This window comes from Phycodurus eques, chromosome 17, assembly GCF_024500275.1.
Source record: "Phycodurus eques isolate BA_2022a chromosome 17, UOR_Pequ_1.1, whole genome shotgun sequence".
In the NCBI taxonomy this organism is placed as follows: Eukaryota; Metazoa; Chordata; class Actinopteri; order Syngnathiformes; family Syngnathidae; genus Phycodurus; species Phycodurus eques.
The window spans coordinates 8,422,990-8,443,088 of NC_084541.1; the positions used below are offsets into that span (position 1 = coordinate 8,422,990).

A 20,099-nucleotide genomic window follows, 5' to 3' on the forward strand; every position below is an offset into this window, starting at 1 on the left:
CACAAAATGGTTATTTTACACGTACGAAGTAGTTGTTTGTGCTCACGAAATAGTTACAGGGTGTGCACGAAGTCGCGGTGGCTCCATACTGGACAGCAGGGTAAGCAAATAGAGCGCACCCTCTTTCAAAGTTGAAGGTCGAGGTGAGGCTAAAGCTCTTAAGCTACACAATGGACAGGGATATTAACAAGAACATGAAAAGAAAATAAACTTACCCTGAATCCATCGCATGTGTTTTGCAGCCTCACAATTCTGAGGTTCAGGTATCAAATCGAGAATCAGCCTTCCTGAGTTGAGCTTGCATGTTCTCCTTGTACTTTCTTGTGCGTGTGCAAAACTTTACATTTTCCCATAGATGTGACTGTGAGTGTGAATGCTTGTCTGTCTATATGTGCGCTGCAGGTGACTGACAATCCCAGGGTGTTCCCTGCCTCTCATTCAAAATCAGCTGGGATAGGCTCCAGCACACCAGCACATGACACTAATGAGGACAATCAGTATAGAAAATGATTTGTGTGCAATATATTTATCGCGCTTTCCAAAATATTCAAAGACACTTATAGATACTTCATCTCAGGGGTGTCAAAGTCATTTTTGTTGCGCGGCACATCATAGTCATGGTTTCCCTCGGAGGGCCGTTATGACTGTGAACCCATATAAATGTATGATAGCCCAATATTATAACATAATGGTCATTTTGAAATCAAAAGCCAGTAAATAAAGTTTGTTCAAGTATTATTCAATTTACAGTATTTTAAAAGGAGTATTGGTAACAAAAATGCTTGCAATATCTCAGCATTTTTTTAAATGAAGACAAGTTGCGATTTTGGTATTTTTGCAAGAAACATTATGCGATTTGCTTTTGCGGGGCACATAAAATGATGTGGTGAAACGGATCTGGCCCCCGGGCCTCTGCTTTAGATACGTTAAACCTAAAACCCACTCACTAAAATGCTCAGAAAATGATCATTTGTAATTTTATATTTTAAAACTATTGTAAATATATTCATAACAGTTATATTCCAATGTAATTAATTATTCATTATATTAAATGATAACGCTGTAATTATTGTGACTTTGTTCACCAATTGGCTGGGTGAGCTCCAATGGTGGGCAGAGTAGCCAAAACTGTTATTAAGTAAAAGTATTGTTACTTTAGATTAATATGACTCAAGTAAAAGTAAAATTAGTCCTACAAATAATTACTTGATTAAGAGTCACGAAGTATTCAGTGAAAAAAACCCTCAAGTACTGAGTTGTAGCTTCTAATTTTATATTATTATTTTATAGTGAGATGTGTATGTACTATTATAAGTTATATTGTTCCTTGCCTTATAAAGGGTCATCCTGAAATGACCAAAAAGTACAATTACCAGAAAGTTACAAATTACAAGAGAAAAAGTAGAATTTGGGGGGTGGGGGGGGGGGGCCTAAAAGTCATATTAAAGAGAAACAAACTCAAGATACTGCTAGAAAAGTGATGACGATTCAAAAGCCCATGACTGACTGGGATTCGAAAAAAACCCTGTATTTTCAATTGGTGGCATTGGAGTCGTCAGTCCAAAACTGTTATGTTTTTCACAGGGTCCCCCTAATCTGTGGCAGGACCCATGCCAAGAAAAAGGTGATTTCAGTTTGTATCATTCTTTGTCAGGAAGAGACACTTTTACACAGTCACATTAAACTGTTCATACTCATGATAATGTGTCACGTGAAACTCCATCCATCCATCCATTTTCTGTACCGCTTCCGTACTGCAAGCGTGCTGGAGCCTATCCCAGATATCTTCGGGCGAGACGCAGGGTACTCCTTGAACGGGTTGCCTGTGAAAGTCAACAGTCCTCATCTTAAGTCAGATATATGTTTCTGCTCATAATACTATGACTTCATTCTCGTAATGTGACAACTTTCAGTTCACATATTTTCAGTGCGGACCTAATACTCCTTTATACCGGGTGTCATCATGTACAAAATCCAATTATCCTTTAATAATGCACAGACTGATTGACACTGTCACTGTCAGAATTAACAATCTTTTGTATTTGCAGTTGGCAATTGTGTAGAACTGCACTGCATCATAATGAGAGCTGTTTGCAATTCTGAAAATGTAGAGACTCTCTTCGAATTGGCACAATGAGAAAAAAAGATAAGCTTTTATGATAAAAACACAACTTCGGATTCAGCTTGTGTGAGGGTGCCCACGGCAGTCACTGCAGTCTTCCTGGCTAAGCATATGTTTAATTTTAAAAGATGTTGGAGGACAATGAGCTGATTGGTGGAGAAAGTGGGAAGAAAGGGCTGCATCAGCAAGGACTAACACCAGCCTTAATTATGGCTGATTAACCAACTGTGTCCTTCTTAAGGAAACAACTCTGTCCAGGGGCGAGTGCAGCACACAAGCCAAAATGCACAATTAATTAATTCATTAATTCACTCGTGGCTCTTAACACAAAGTGAAAAGCCTTCACGCACTCCAAAAGTGATGGTGCCACGTTTTAATCTGTGATACGGTGGGGAATAAATGCATTTTAATTGTTGCCATGACATGGGGGTCAGTCGTGTGCCGATTGGAGAAAGCTTGGACGTCTACTAAGTCCTACAGTATCTGTCATTTGCCATCTGCTGTGCTCAATTTATTTTTGGGAGAATGTCTTTTAATTTTACTGTGTTGAATGACATCAAAAAGAGACACTTTTGGCAGGAAAACGGTCATAACATATTGTACGCAGGCCTCTTTGCTGCTTTCTACTATGGCCTCTTTGCCGTGCAGGTCAATTGCTGTCTTTACATGAATTTTCCATGAACTGTATAGTACTGCGGGTACTTAGTATGTTGTTTTAATTTGTGTGATAGTATATTCATCTCATATACATAAACTGCTGTACATTTTACATGAATGTTGTCGGGTCACCTATTGTGAAATATGTGATAATGTACAATGCCCAGTTTGGCTAAGACCACAACACATTGCATATAGTATACACTCACTGGCCACAATATTTAGGAACACATTCAAAATAAAATTTAATCCAATGCATGATCTTCAATCAAAATTGACTTATTATATATTTAATAATAGTTATATATTTTACTCTACTGTTCACCTTATTTCAAGTACCTTTAGATTATACAGGTACATGTTATTATATGTATGTGATTATTATTTGATTATTATATTATGATTTATATACTTTTTAAATGTCACATTCATTTGATCTAATAATGCACATTGTTGACTGACATAGAAGAGGTTTTAGGAACAAAAGATGACACACAAGTTCTTGTTATTCAATAAAAAAACTGTTTTCACATAATTTTTGTTTCTGGTTTGAACTTTTTTTCTTTTTTTTAATTTCTTTTTATTTATCTGTGTCATAGAGAACTATCAATTGATATAAAAATTCATCAATCTATCCATTTTCTACACCGCTTATCCTCACCAGGGTCGCGGGTAAGCTGGAGTCTATCCCAGCTAACGGTGGGCAGGAGGCCGGGTACACCCTGAACTGGTTGCCAGCCAATTGCAGGGCACAATGGTCATTGTTTCAATATTAGTCTTTCGAACTGCTCTAAGTGCTAGAGGACTCTGCATCTTTTTGCACAATTGTCAAAAAAAAAAAGTACCAGTATTAAAAGATAACTAGCAACCCTTTATTGCTCAGTGACTGTTTTTTGTCAATGTCTTTATGTCTCAAAAGTGTTCTCTGTCAATTGACTGTCTGTTGTCGTACTAGAGCGGCTCCAACTACCGGAGACAAATTCCTTGTGTGTTTTTTGGACATACTTGGAAAATAAAGATGATTCTGATTCATATAAACAAACAACCATTCACACTCACGTTCACACCTACGGGCAATTTAGAGTCTTCAGTTAACCTACTGTGCATGTTTTTGGGATGTGGGAGGAAACCGGAGCACCTAGAGAAAACCCACGCAGGCATGGGGAGAACATGCAAACTTCACACAGGTGAGGCCGGATTTGAACACGGGTCCTCAGAACTGTGAGGCGGATGTGCTAACCAGTCATCCACTGTGCCGCCTGATATAAAAATGTTTCGGAAATTTGAAAGGTATTTACTAAACAGTACACAAGTTGCTAAAGGACTCATGTCGCTAAGTTAAGGTCCACCATGTGCTAATTTAATGTTAGCCAAAAATTTCCACACTGTCTACAGCCAGGGGTGTAGAACTCATTTTTGTGGTGGGCCACATCGTAGGTATGGTTTACCTCGGAGGGCCATTATGACTGAACTAGGGATGGGCGAGTACAGCTACCAGGTGTCTGCATCGGGCCGATACCGGCCTCATTTCAAGGTAGAGGGTACTTGCGAAGGCTGCCGATACCAGCAACAGATACTTAAGGCAAAATATATATATATATCTGAAATAAAGTCCTACTCGGCAGTAGTTGGCACTACACTGCGACCTTGGACACATCGGTCATTATGTGGGTCAGAAAGAAAGATCTTTGTTCACAATTATCTGTCATTGTGTTCAAATTTTATATATCAAAAGTACTAGTCGTATTGGTATCGGTGAGTACTTAGGAGTGTATACTTGTACTGGTATCAGTCAGAAAACAAGTGGTATTGAACATCCTTACAAATGTTTTATCCGCAAATATTATTGCATAGTTACAACAAATTAACGGATAACTAGTTTTGATATTAGAAGTCAGTAAAAAATATTGTATACATTTTCAGTAATACATTTTTCAATTTATTTTAAAGGGGATTGGTAAAAAAAAAAGAAATGCTTGCAATATCTCAATCTGCAGTTTTGGTATTTTAGCAAGAGACGTGAAGTCGATGCATATGATTTGCTTCCGCGGGCCACGTGAAATGATGCGGCGGGCCGGATCTGGCCCCCGGGGCATGAGTTTGACACCTGTGGTCTACACTGTCAGCAAGCTCACATATTTAGCTGTTTGCATGCACATTGTCTGCTTGCAGTTCATTTATGACAAAAAGAGTGGGATCTCACCAATAAGCATTTCTAACAGGATAACGTCTGCTTGATAAAATATGAAGTTCAATGGAATTAATTTTTTTTGTGGTGAAATGGGGACGTCTCAAAAGCACCTAAAGCAGGTGTACCTAATGTTATGTCCAGTGAGCGTACATGTGCCTTTCGTCCTTCAGTCGCCTCCTCAATGGTGTGACTTCCACGCAGGAATTTCTTTCTGTCACACTCCCTGTCTCCCAGCAGACTCCCCACTCCTCCACCACACTCTCCTCTCATCTCCAATTACTGGCCGGCAGCGTGGATGGTCGGCCATCCATCCCACGCCTTTGAATGGGTGGAAGATAAATTGGCCACAGCCAATCACTTTCCTGTGAGCATTGGTATGTGGTCTCCCATGAACGGTGTGAACCTTCATCATATTTTCCTGCACACATTGTATTAATCACCCCAGTGCGGAATCAATAGAGTGTATTATGGCGCAGATATCACAATAATGCATCCCCAATTCATCAAGCGCACACTCCACTGTTGCCTCCAGACTTGAGAGCTTTACTTAATCAATGAGAACAACTCTGTGATGCTTTTATGTTCGTCAGATATACTCCATGTTTTCATAAATTTAACACAGATGCTCAGTAATGATCTAGGAATTCAACCATTTGAATAAGATAAGCGCTGCTATTTATGAGGCTATGATCGTTTTCCCGCCTTGGCCTGTGGAGTCACAGCAGGCGCTATGGCAGGTTTCCTGCAGTGGCAATAAAGCGTAGCCTCTGTTTATGATATATTTCATGCGTGAGTGAGACGTGGACCTCATGAGGCGTCTGAGATTACCGAATACGTGGCAGCAGAATGGGACGGCAGCTGCGTTTAGCCTCGCCAGTCGCCAGCAGCTTAATCAAAGTGTGTGACCAATATTAACACTATGCTGTGAATTTGTGTGTGTGGGTTTAATCTATATGTTAATGTATATGAGGGTACATGCACTTGCAGACAAACACCCCTAGCCACAGATTTTTGTTAAAAGATCATTCTCTACAGTTTGTTTAAACATGAACTTTGGTTTCGTTCACTTTCATTTGGTACACCTGTGCAACCTAATGCAGGTTTTGCCAAACCTATGGTCGGGGCCCAAAATGGGTCATAGGTCAATTATCATAGGTTGAACCATCATCAGTGTAAAGTGCTGTTGTGATTTATTGATCAATGACTTTTTGATTCATGTTTGTTTTCAAAATTTTCTGACTGGTGATCAGTATTAGTTTGGGTAAAGCACATGCCAATTTTATGTCAATACATGATGCATTGAAATAATTTTGGCTCCCCAGAGGAACCACATTTTTTATTTGAGTCTCAAGTTGACAAGGTTTTTAGAGGAAAGTATGAAAGGCTGGCAAATTTTCACTACACTTCAAATATAGTCATGCAAAATTTTGGGGATTACTTGAGAAACTGTTAAGATAAACTCACAAATAGAATAATGCACAAATGGCATGGTTTCAAGTTTGTTTGAGACACCTTCAATGACGTCATAGATGAAGGAGCTTGAGTCAGTAAATTGTTAAAATCTGATTTACATTCACACTATAATTGTACTCTATGCTGTTCACAGAAATATGTAAATAGTAGTCAGTAAGTCTATAAAATTGAAATAACTTTGCAACGTTTGTTTTTAGAGTTGAAATGTTTGTCACGTATGGGGAGTAGCTGGATCCAAGAGCAGGTGGAGGCAGATGTAAAATGATGAACAGTTTATTGAGGAAAGGTAGTGGTGGTGGTCCTGGGTGCGTTGGCAGGCGGTGGCGTGGACAGGTGGCAGGCAGTGGTGAGGACAGGCGGCTGGCTTGGCGGCAGGAATGACGTGGATTGGGAACACACTGAGAACAAGGAGACACAGGAGTCAACAAAGGGAACGAGGAATAGAGTGACTTACTTGAGGTAAATGGGCCGTGGTACCGCTGGAAGAAACTGCAATACTTTGGTGAGGATTTCCTGGAACAGGCAGGCTTATATACACCGGTGGTGATGAGGCTAATTGGAGACAGGTGCTGAAAACAGAGAGGGGAGAGATTGAGGATGCAAAGCCCCCTCCCGGCTCCAATAATGGTACTGCAGGGCAGTATATGACAGTAACCCCCTCTCAACGGACGCCTCCCGGTGTCCTGCCAGGCTTCCCCGGGTGAGGCGTGTAGAAGTCGTCCAAAAGGGTATGATTGAGTATAAGCTTCTCCGAAATCCAAGACCGCTGCTCCGGCCCGTACCCTTCCCAGTCGACCAGGTACTGGAACCCCCTCTCCCTAGGCCTCACGTCGAGGACACACAACACTGTGAAAGCCGGATGGTCGTCAATAATGCGGTGGGGTGGAGGGGGTTCGGCCGGAGGGCTCAGGGCGCAGGTGGAGACAGGTTTGAGCAACAAGATGTGGAAGGTTGGGTGAATCTTTAAAGACTGTGGAAGCTTCAACTGGACAGAAGTGGGATTGATGATTTTGGTAATTGGGAAAGGGCCAATGAAACGGGGAGTGACCTTACGGGATTCAGTTTGAAGCGGGAGGTCGGGAGAAGAAAGCAAGACAGATTGGCCCACCTTGTATTCGGGCATCGGGGAGCTTTGACGATCCGCAAGATGTTTATTGCGTGCGGCGGACCGGGTCAACGCCGCTCGGACGTCTTTCCTCACTGCCTGGATTCTCTGGAGATGATCCTTGACGCCGGGGACTGCCACTGCCTGCTCCTGTTCTTTGAATAATGGCGGTTGGTAACCATAGCAAGCCATGAATGGGCACATACCGGTAGCGGAACTGGTGAGGGAGTTGTGGGCGTACTCAATCCACGGGAGAAATGAGGTCCAGGAGGAGGAGTTGCGTGCGGCAACACAACGGAGTGCTGATTCTAGGGATTGGTTTGCCCGCTCAGTTTGCGGATGATATCCTGACGACAAGCTGGCTGCTGCGCCCACCGATTTACAGAATACCTTCCATACAAGGGATGAGAACTGAGGACCTCTGTCAGAGACCATATCAATGGGAATACAGTGGAGTCTAAAGACATGCTGGACAAGGAGGTTAGCAGTTTTGAAGGCGGATAGTAGTTTGGGGAGGGGTACGCAATGGACACATTTGGAAAAGTGATTGACAATAGTGAGAATGATAGTTACCTTCAGAAGGAGGTAGACAGGTAACGAAGTCCAGAGCGATATGGGACCAAGGGCGGCTAGGGATAGGCAATGGATGCAGCAGCCCAGCTGGGGGCAGGTGTGAAGACTTCCCTCGGGCACAGACGGAGCAGGCTTGGATGAACACCCGGGTGTCTGGAACTAGGCTGGGCCACCAGAAATGCTGCCGGATGAACTGAATGGTACGGGTGATGCCAGGATAACAGGTGAATTTGGAGTTGCGAGCCCACTAAAGAACACCAGAGCGTGCGGAATCGGGTACGAACAAGCGGTTTGGAGGCCCAGTCTTGGGATCCGGGTGAGTCTTTTGGGCCTCCTTAACCACCTCTTCGATCTGCCAAGTGGCTGCTCCAACGAAGCACGAGGAAGGAAGGATGGGTTCTGGTTTGTCAGGGCTGGTGGGGGGTGAGTAAAGTCAAGACAGGGCATCTGGTTTGCTGTTTTTGGAGTGAGGACAGAAGGAGAGATTGAAATTAAACCTGCTCAAGAAGAAATCCCAGCGAGCTTGTCGAGGGTTAAGGCGTTTGGTGGAACGGAGATAAGAGAGATTGTCCAAATGATGAATGGTAGTTCAGCCCCCTCCAGCCAATGACTCCACTCTTCCAAGGCCCATACAATGGCCAGTAGCTCTCGGTTGCCGACATCGTAGTTCCTTTCGGCAGGAGACAGACGACGGGGAAAAAAAAGGCACAGGGGTGAAGTTTCTGTGTCATGGGGTCTCGCTGCAAGAGGAGAGCCCCTGGCCCCGTGTCCAAGGCGTCAACCTCAACCACAAACTGGAGGGAGGGGTCGGGATGGCGAAGAATGGGCACACTGGTGAACAGGGTCTTGAGTTGACTGAATGCTTGGGATGCTGCCGGGGTCCATTGAAAGAGGGAGCTGGTGGATTTTAGGCTAGTGAGGGGAATAGCGACCTTGCTGTAATTGCGGATGAATCGAGGGTAGAAGTTGGCGAATCCAAGGAAACGTAGTTCTTTGCGGGTGGTGGGAGTGGGCCAGTTAACGACTGCTTGGATCTTGGCAGGGTCAGGTTGTACAACCCCAATTTCAATGAAGTTGGGATGTTGTGTTAAACATAAATACAAACAGAATACAATGATTTGCATATCATGTTCAACCTATATTTAATTGAATACACTACAAATAATATATTTAATGTGCAAACTGATCAACTATTGTTTTTAGCAAATAATCATTAACTTAGAATTTTATGGCTTCAACACGTTCCAAAAAAGCTGGGACAGGGTCATGTTTACCACTGTGTTACATCACCTTTTCTTTTAACAACATTCAATAAACTGAGGACACTAATTGTTGAAGCTTTTTAGGTGGAATTCTCTCTCATTCTTGCTTGATGTACAGCTTCAGCTGTTCAACAGTCTGGGATCTCCGTTGTTGTATTTTACGCTTCATAATGCGCCACATATTTTCAATGGGACACAGGTCTGGACTACAGGCAGCCCAGTCTAGTACCGGCGATCTTTTACGACGAAGCCATGCTGTTTTAACACGTGCAGAATGTGGTTTGGCATTGTCTTGCCGAAATAAGCAGGGGAGTCCATGAAAAAGACGTTGCTTGGGTGGCTGCATATGTTTCTCCAAAACCTATATGTACCTTTCGGCATTAATGGTGCTTTCACAGATGTGTAACCTACCCATGCCATCACAGATGCGGGCTTTTAAACTTTGCGTCCATAACAGTGCACAATTTCCCCAAAAAATTTAAATGTGGACTCGTTGGACCACAGAACCCTTTTCCACTTTGCATCAGTCCATCTTAGATGAGCTCGGGCCCAGAGAAGCCGGCGGCGTTTCTGGGTGTTGTTGATAAATGGCTTTTGCTTTGCATAGTAGAGTTTCAAGTTGCACTTACGGATGTAGCACCAAACTGTATTTACTGACATTGGTTTTTTAAAGTGTTCCTGAGCCCATGTGGTGATATCCTTTACACATTGTCTGTTTTTGATGCAGTGCCTCCTGAGGGATCGAAGGTCACGGGCATTCAATGTTGGTTTTTGGCCTTGCCGCTTACATGCAGTGATTTCTCCAGATTCTCTGAACCTTTTGAGGATATTATGGACCGTAGATGATGAAATCCCAAAATTCCTTGCAATTGTACGTTGAGAAACATTGTCCTTAAACTGTTCGACTATTTTCTCACGCACTTATTCAGAAAGAGGTGAACCTCGCCCCATCTTTGCTTGTGAATGACTGAGCAATTCAGGGAAGCTCCTTTTATACCCACTCATGGCACCCACCTGTTCCCAATTAGCCTGGTCACATGTGGGATGTTCCAAACAGGTGTTTGATGAGACACCGGAAAGAGATCATGATATTCTTCAGGGACTTGGGAGAGGTCAATGGGCGTGGAAGAGGGTGGTGGTTTACCAGAGGGAGGTATAGCTGAGAGCAGGCAGTGTAAGCTTCATCCGCTGATGACTAAGTGCGTCTAGTCTATGGCGGGGTTATCAGAATCATCTTTATTTGCCAAGTATGTCCAAAAAACACAAGGAATTTGTCTCCGGTAGTTGGAGCCGCTCTAGTACGACAACAGACAGTCAATTGACAGAGAACACTTTTGAGACAAAGACATTGAGAAAAACAGTCACTGAGCAATAAAGGGTTGCTAGTTATCTGGTAATGCCGGTCCAATTTAAAAAAAATAAAATTTTGACAATTGTGCAAAAAGATGCAGAGTCCTCAAGCACTTTGAGCAGTTTAAATGACTAATATAGCAATAGTCCGGTGCAATGGCCATTGTGCAAAGGGCCCCGAGACTTCAAGGAATGTATGCAGTTTAAAGTGACTAGTAGCACGATAATCTGGGACAATGTTGATTGTGCAAATGTTGCAGATACTCCTCAGTCAATGTGCAAGTGGGGCAGATGCTACTCTGGCATGAGTGGCCAGTATTGGTCAACAACAGATATGCAAATAGTGCAGCGTGGCGAGACTACTACAGTGAGTGCACGAGTATGTATAACTGGCCCGACAGAAATGTGACAAACTCAAGACAAAAAAATTGGCAGCATGTTGCAATGGAATTGTAGGTTAGCTGTTTAAGAAGTTGATTGCAAGAGGGAAGAAGCTGTTGGAATGTCTGCTAGTTCTAGTTGGCATTGATCGGTAGCGCCTACCTGAGGGAAGGAGCTGGAAGAGCTGGTTACCGGGGTGTGGAGGGTCCCGTGCAAGTCCTCAAGGGTGGGTAGGGGGGCTTTTTTGAGGACTGCGTTGATGTTGATCGCCCACTTCAGGTCCTGAGAGACTGTAATTCCCAGGAACTTGAAGGTCTCGACGGTTGACACAAGGCAGCGACAGCATGAGGGGCAGCTGTGGCGAAGGATATCTCCTGAAGTGCACGATCATCTCTACAGTCTTGAGCGTGTTCAGCTCCAGGTTGTGTCGGCCGCACCACAGCTCCAGCCGCTCCACTGCCTGTCAATATGCAGACTCATCACAGTCTTTGATGAGGCCGATGACAGTGGTGTCATCTGCAAACGTCAGGAGTTTGACAGCCGGGTGCATTGAGGCGCAGTCGTTCGTGTTGAGAGAGAAGAGCAGCGGAGAGAGGACACAACCTTGGGGTCCCCAGTGTTGATGCTGCGTGTGGCTGAGGTGGTCTCCCCCAGCCCTCACCTGCTGTGTCCTGCCCGTCAGAAAGCTGTAATTCCACTGGCAGACGGCAGGTGAGATGCTGAGTTGGAGAAGCTTGGAGGAAAGGAGTTCAGGGATGATGGTGTTGAACGCTGAGCTGAAGTCCACGAAAATGGATCCTTGCGTAGGTCCCTGCACTGTCGAGGTGTTCTAGGATGAAATGCAGTCCCATGTTGACTGCATGATCCGCAGACCTGTTCGCTCGGTAGGCAAACTGCAGGTGGTCCAGCAGGGGACCTGTGACGCTCTTGAGGTGATCCAGCACGAGACGTTCAAAGGACTTCATGACCACAGATGTCAAGGCGACAGGCCTGTAGTCATTTAGACCCGAGATTGTTGGTTTCTTGGGGACTGGAATGATGGTGGAGCGTTTGAAAAATGATGGTACTTCGCACAGTTCCAGAGATCTATTTAAGACCTCTGTGAAGACTGGAGCGAGCTGGTCCGTGCAGTCTTTGAGGCAGCATGGGGACACATGGTCTGGGCCTGCCGCTTTGTTAATCTTTTGTTGTTTGAAGATGGGTCTCACATCCTGTTCGTGGATGGTTAACGCAGAAGTCAGGTGTGATTGTGGTCGTGTGTGGGGTGTGAAAGTGTCCTTTTCAAATCTGCAGTAGAAGGTATTCAAGTCGTTGCCTCTTGTGCTATTGTTCTCAGCTTGGGGTAATCGTCGCTTGTAATTGGTCAGCGATTGGAATGCATGCCAGACTGATTTAGAGTCGTTAGCGCTAAACTGTTTTTCCAACTTTGCAATGTCAATTTCTTTAGTCAGCTGGTTTCTAGCTCGATTTTACAGGGCCCTGTCCCCGCTCAATGCGCCTTCCTTAGCTTGTCGAAGTTGCTTAAGTTTGACAGTGAACCACGGCGTGTTGTTATTGAATGTGTGAAATGACTTGGTACACACACACACACACACACACAGAAACTAATATAGGATGTGACAGTGTCCATATATTCATCCAGGCTGCCAGCTGAATTGTCAAAGACACTCCAGTCTGTGCAGTCTAAACAGCTTTGAAGTTCTCTTTGCTTCATTGGTCCACATTTTCACTGTAGGCTTCACGCATTTAAGTTATTGCCTGTATGTCGGTATTAAGTGAATTAAGCAGTAATCAGACGAGCCCAATGCTGCACAAGGTTTGGCACGGTATGTGTTATTTAGCGTAGTATAGCAGTGGTCTAAAATGTTATTTTCCCTGGTCGGACAGTCAATGTGCTGCTTGTATTTAGGGAGTTTGTGTTCGAGTTTAGCTTTATTAAAGTCCCCGAGAATAATGTCCGGGTGTTTTTTTTTTTTCAATTTCATTTACTTGTTCGGCGAGCATTAGCAGTGCGGCGTTAGTGTTAGCTTGAGGAGGAATGTAGACACCAGTGAGAATGAATGATGCAAACTCACTTGCCGAGTAGAATGGCTTACAGTTTAAAAACAGCAACTCTAAATGCGGGCTGCAGTGTGTGCTGAGCTCTGTGACGTCCGTACACCATTTTTCATTGATATAGAAGCATATCCCGCCGCCTTTTGTTTTCCCCGATGATTGCATGTCGCAGTCTGCCCGGTGAAGATGGAAGCCGGGAAGCATGACGACGCCATCGGGTACAGCCTCACAAAGCCAAGTTTCCGTAAAGCACATGGCAGAGAAACGTCCGAAGTCTTTACTGGCCTTTATCAGACGATGAAGCTCGTCCATTTTGTTGAGTAGGGAGAGTTGATTCGCGAGGTGGATCGACGGAAACGGCAATCTGTATCCTCTCTCGCTTCCCTCTGTGGTGTCGCCTTCGCCTCCATGCACCAAAGACCGCGGTCGCTGCTCCGGTGAGTAACTCGGGGGCGGGGGAGGAACTGAGCGGATTTGGGAAAGTTGATGAAAGAAAGTCCGAAGTAGCATCCTTGATGGTTAGCAAGTCTTCCCTTGTGTAAGTGAGCCATGTAATGTCTCCAAAAGACGAACGAAAAACAAAAACAATACTAGAGAGCGCGTAACTAAGGCGCCCACACGAGTATGCGTCACATCTTGGTATGTTTTTTGAGCCAGGGAATTCCAAGGACTAATGGAGTATTAGGGGAAGGGATAACAAAGAGATCACGGTGATTTCCTGAAATAAGCACGGTGAATGGCACAGTTTGGTGGGTAACGGGAGATGATTCGGCCATCCAGGGCTGTGACATTCTTTGGGGACGGAAGTGGTTGGAGAGGGATTTGGAGCTCATGAATTATGGTTTCATGAATGAAATTGTCATCGGCACCAGAATCAATCAGGGCAGCGATGGGGGTGTTATGAGCTGAAACTATAATGAAAGCGGGAACGCTCATGAGAGCGGGAGAGCTTGAGGAAATGGAGGTTTGGCTCACCACGACTCTCTCGGGTCGCGGTGAGCCTGGTGTTTTGGTTGGAGGGGACACGAGGAAATAAAGTGACCGGATTGACCGCAGTAGATACACAGCCGCTGGGTGATAAAACGCTGACGCTGCTGTGGATCTAACCGTGTCTTTGCAATTTGCATGGGCTCTTCGGTGGCTACGGGGAGTGACGGAAGACGGTGCGCAGGCAGGTGTGAAGCTGACAGCGCGGCGCTCCGAGTGGTAGGGCTTTTGCCCGACCGAACCCCCCTCTCTCGTGTTCGCTCTCGCAGTCTGTTATCCAGACGGATGGTAAAAAGGCCGATGAGATCCTCGAGAAAGGAGGGCTCGTTCCGGACCGCTAGCTCATCCTTGAGCTGCTCGGAAAGGCCATTAGAAAAAAATCCCCCTAAGTGCCGCGTCATCCCACCCACATTCACCCGCCAATATCCGGAACTCTATGGAATATTCCGCTGCTGATTTAGCACCCTGCGTGAGCGTGAGGATATGACTGGTGGCTTTTTTGCCCTGAACGGGGTGATCGAAAACTTCACGGAGTTCGTTGGAAAAGGAATCGAATGAGTGGAGTACCGGGGAGGAGCTTTGCCATAAGGAAGTGGCCCATTAGCTGCTTTGCCGCAGAGGGGGCTAGTGACATAAGCTACTTTGGATTGTTCGGTGGGATAACTGTATGGTTGAAGGTTGAAAACGAGTGAGCAATTGAGTAAAAACTGGCTACACGCACCTAGGTCCCCGGAGTAGGGCTCGGGCAGCGGGACATGAGGTTCTTTGTACAGGAGGCAGGTGGCTCTGAGGCTGCGGGCTCGGAAGGCGTAGTTACAGGTGGAAGTTTGGATAGCATTGTCGAGGAAAGGAGGGATACTTGTTGTGTGAGGGAGTGTAAGGATTCCATGAGTTCTTGGAGAGTCTTTTCTTGTATTCCTATGTGGGCTCCTTGGAGAGTTAGTGCGTTCATCAGTGCCTCCGGAGTTGCTGAGTCCATAATGACCAAAGTATTCTGTCACGTATGGGGAGTAGCTGGATCCAAGAGCAGGCGGAGGCAGATGTAAAATGATGAACAGTTTATTGAGGAAAGGTAATGGCGGTGGTCCTGGGTGCGTTGGCAGGCGGTGGCGTGAACAGGCGGCTGGCTTGGCGGCAGGAATGACGTGGATCAGGAACACAGGGGAAAACATTGAGAACAAGGAGACACAGGAGTCAACAAAGGGAATGAAGAATAGAGTGACTTACGTGAAGTAAATGGGCCGTGGTACCTCTGGAAGAAACTGCAATACTTTGGCGAGGATTTCCTGGAACAGGCAGGCTTATATACACTGGTGGTGATGAGGCTGATTGGAGACAGAGATGGGAGAGGGGAGAGAGAGAGGACGCAAAGCGCCCTCCCGGCTCCAATAATGGAACTGCAGGGCAGTATATGACAATTTTTACATTTTTATAAGATGTGTCTCTAGTTAACATTAAATTATTTAATCCTTTCAGAGAGGTACAAATGTAAAGGCTTATTGTAATAGTTGTAGTTTACAGTGGACATTCACCGCAACATCCTGAGAGCTCTTTTAAATTGTTATTATTGTTTTTTTCCAGCTAATGCTAATAAAGCTAAAATAGGCAACCATATTTATTAGAAAGACATCTCTGTATACACACATCACATATCACATTGCAAACTTCAACAAGAATGAACTTATTGAATTACTGCTTATGTACTAATAAACTTATACTAGTTTTGCATGAGAATTCTACTGCAGAAGGCACTGTTCTTCTTTTCATACCATGAATACCAACCTTGTGTCCACATATTTTATACACACATTTCTATATTTTACTTCTTGCTGATGTTGCAGCCTTATTATGACATGGGGTCCTGCCACCAACCATCCAGAACGCCACCAATCTAAAGCACCCAAAGTAGCACATAATTCATCAGTGAATAAAACAGTCTGAAAATTAGTCTTCATGTATTTCTGAGCCCCCTGCAAACGCTTTTCCTTGTGAGTAATCGTTATGACAACTCTGCATGACTACAGGTATTTAGAAGATCATGCATTGAGGTTCTTGTCACTCCAGATACATCAGCAGCTTGAAATACCAGTAGCGTTTTAACAGCTGCTCTCTTAATAAGATGCATTTGACTGACATAAACTTTCCTTAATACAAATCAGTGCAATGATTTTCTTGAAATGTCAAGTATTTTCATTCCTTTTGCAAATCATTCCTTTTCACGATTACTCATGAAAACTGTGAGTTGCTTAATAACGTGGAACAACCTCCTTAAGTAATATTGAATTCGATTCACCTGTGAAATTTAATCATCAAGCCTGTTTGAGATTGGCATTAGTGATATAAAACAGGATAAACAGGAGAAACTAAATACGCATAAACGTCCCCAGAAAAAAATTAAATCTCCAATGCTGGTTAGCACATCTGCCTCACAGTTCCGAGGACCCGGGTTCAAATCCGGCCTATCCCGTGTGGAGTTTGCATGTTCTCCCTGTGCCTGCGTGGGTTTGCTCAGGGTTTTCTTCCTCCCACATCCCTAAAAATATGCATATTAGGTTAATTGAAGACTCCAAATTGCCTGTAGGTGTGACTGTGAGTGTGAATGGTTGTTTGTTTATGTTGGATTTATCTCACCAAACATTATAATGAATAAACACAAAAGGAATGAAGACGTTGGTCATTTTACTCATGAGGAGGGCGCATGGGAGATTGTTCAGGTTACAGCCTCTCAACACGCTCTAAACAATCTCCCCCGTCGCTCCTACATTTATTTGAAAATAGGAGGGTTCTACAAGACATAATGTTCTAAGCATTAAGACACAACACAAAACATAGGACCAGACGACACCTGTCCCGTCCCCGACCACATCCGATCACGTCCTTGGTCAAGGCGCCCTTCCATCAAATGTTGCTGAGTCATCTTCTTGAAGGCGAGACATCTTTCTATCTAAATATTGTCCATAATACTAATGCAAGCTACTAATGCAAAATACTAATGCAAGCTACTAATGCAAAATACTAATGCAAGCTAAGCAAATAAATGATAACTACTAAAATATATCTAACAGTTTATATGTGCCCTGCGGTTGAATGGTGACCAGTTCAGGTCTTGCCTCTAGCCCAGAGTCAGCTGGGATAGGCTCCAGCACGCCCGTAACTCTAGTGAGGATAAGCAGTATGGAAAATGGATGGATGTTTATTTACCTTAAATCTTAGATGCATAATAATTTGGAACAAAAACAGACCCGACCTTTATTGGATGTCATTAGATTGTTCAGGAAGATCTAATGGCCAGTGAGGCAGTATAGAGTGTGATACAATGTCCCACTAATCTTTTCAGGTATTTATTGGTCCTTTTGGTGTGTGCATGTGCAGTATGTTTTCATTTTCTTTTTGCAAATATTTGAATGTTGGTGTGTTTTCACTTAATTCTGTACTAAGTATATTATTATATGTACGTATTATATTGTTATTAATATATTTTAAAAACATTTTTGAAGGTAGTTTAAGTGAAAACTGAAAGATTTGCCATGCGGCATCTAAAAGTTGGCTGTCTAACAACATCCTTTTTTCAATGCAGGTCAATGTTCTACATACGAATGCGACACTATTCAGCAACTGACACACAAATAGGTATCTAATATGCACTCTGGGGAGTGACACAAGAAAGGCTTTAGAACTGAAAGCGGAGGTGGAAAAGAAAAAGATTTACATTGGAGGATATTATGTAGTGCGAGATGTGTGTTTCAAACAACGATAATAATGGGCTCATGTTGGATTGCGGTGTCATAACAGTTTAGCATAAAGCTTCAATGTTTAAACAGTGCCTCAATATTAGCTGACTGGTTATTTGGATGCGGTCCAGAAGCTTGGACGGCCCCCTGAATGTCAATCAATCCAGCCAGTCCGCACACTGCAGTGTTTTATGGCCATATTGTGAAAGAAGAACACTTATGGGCATTCAATTTAATCTTCCTTGCGGTTATTATAATGAGTAGTTCTCCGGCGTGTCCACACAGCACAATTAATTTGATCTGTTGTCTTAATTACAACCTATTTAGCCTAAGAGCAAACGGTGGGACAATTAACCCTGCAGCTAAGCACCTTCCACAAAGACAACATATCACTGTGTCTCCATCAGGTAGCACACCGGTATCGGCCTCTTTAGACTGTCTGCTGGCAGAGCAGGGCTGCATCCAAGAGCAGTCCTGCATGGTCCTGTACCGGCTGTTGGAATACTGTGCAGACGAGGAGGCGGTTTCGCCGCTCGGCCCGGAGGCCCGCACCGAGTGCCTGGAGGCTCAGAACTCCTTGCAGCACCATCGCCCCCTTCAAGTGTGCAAATGTCAGCGTGGATCTCGACGAGAGGAACACTGCCTCAGGGTCTACTGGACTGTGAGGTTTGGAGGTGGGATTTAAGTTCTGCCATCTGTGTGTGTGTGTGTGCGTGTGTGTAAGTGTGTGTGTCTGTGTGTGTGAGCGTGTGCGTGTGTGTGTGTGTGTGTTTGTGTGTTTATTGCTTACCTACACTCACTGACCATAACAGCATGCACACCTGCATAATGTAATGAGATTCCAGCACAAGAGTTGAATAAAAGATTCTGCCTTCACAAACCCGAGTGAAGAGGAATCGTAAACCTTGGTAGATACCTTAGATCAGTATTTCCCAACCTCTGTAGAGCCAAAACTGAAATTTACATTGAGAAAAATCTCACAGTCCACTACCAAACAAAATGTGTCACAAAAAGTGGATACATATGTCAACTGAATGCAACCGAACTGGACAATCGGCTACAAAGTGCAGTCGGCGATTCACATCTGCACATCTAGCGATTGACCCCTCGCACACATGCTTGCTACAATGGAAAAAAAAAAAAAAAAAACATGAGCTCTGGTGTTCTTATTGGAGTATTTTTTTGAGGCTCCATATATATGCTGTACTGTATTTAAAAAATAAAATAAAAATTGAACCACAAACAAAGGCGCGTTTGTCAAGGACGAAGTGTACTTCCCTGGTCGCTATAGCTATATTGTAATTATACAAAAAGAGGAAACAGGTGAGAACTAATGGATAGAGTGTGAATATTTGAGAGGTAGTTGGCAATGATTGCCCCATTCATTGACTGCATTTGTGTATTTCAGTGAGAGAAACTCTCCACACTTGCACAGGTGCATATGAAATCATAAATAGTTAAGTATCACAGTAAAACACAATATACACATTTGAATACACAGAATTGGTATGGGTTGGCAGCTGCCAGCTGGAGCTAGTTTCGTACCCGGTAACGTAATTTTTGTTGTGAAAGCTCAGGCATTTTTGATTGGCCTTTACATCTGCAATTCACCTTTTAAATTGCTGCAAAATAAAAACTAGTTGCAAAACTCTGCATACCACACTTGAGTTGCGTTCAGCCGTTTTGTTCGGTGTGCGGCGGGCCTAAGGTCAGTCAAAGACTAAATTGTCCTTTGGTCTGCATGTGAGCATGAATATTTTTTTCGACTATATGTGCCCTGTGATTGGCTGGCGACCAGTCCAGGTGGTACCCCGCCTCTCTCGAATTCAGCTTGGAGAGCATGCAGCTCACCCACGACCCTAATGAAGATATGCAGTATAGAAAATAGACGAATGGATGTTTTAATAATGTTGTTTAATAAATATTTATTTTTAATTGCTCCAGATGATGCATGTGGCACAGTTGCTTGTTGCTATACTGTTTTTGTATAGTTTTGATAGATTCTATAATTGTGATGTGACAGTGGTGGTAATAAAAGGTGGATTAAGTTGGGTAAGTCCTCAATGAAGGCCCAGGTACCAAATGCATGGCCCGCCTCTGTCATGAATCATTCACTGAGAAATTGAGGAAAATGTGAAAAGATATTGTTGTGTCGTTAGCTAGTAACTTCAAAACTATATATCTGATTTCTATGAAATGTTCTTGCGGTGTG

General features: G+C 43.9%; 1 protein-coding gene across 1 annotated transcript in view; it reads left to right on the top strand.

The window, feature by feature from the left end:
* Positions 1-20,099, top strand: part of LOC133415975 (GDNF family receptor alpha-4-like) — a 46,632-nt gene that overhangs the window by 11,117 nt on the left and 15,416 nt on the right. The window contains exon 2 of the mRNA XM_061702541.1: positions 18,295-18,561. Within this exon, the coding sequence (XP_061558525.1) occupies positions 18,295-18,561 (267 nt within the window). The remainder of the gene's footprint in view (positions 1-18,294; positions 18,562-20,099) is intronic.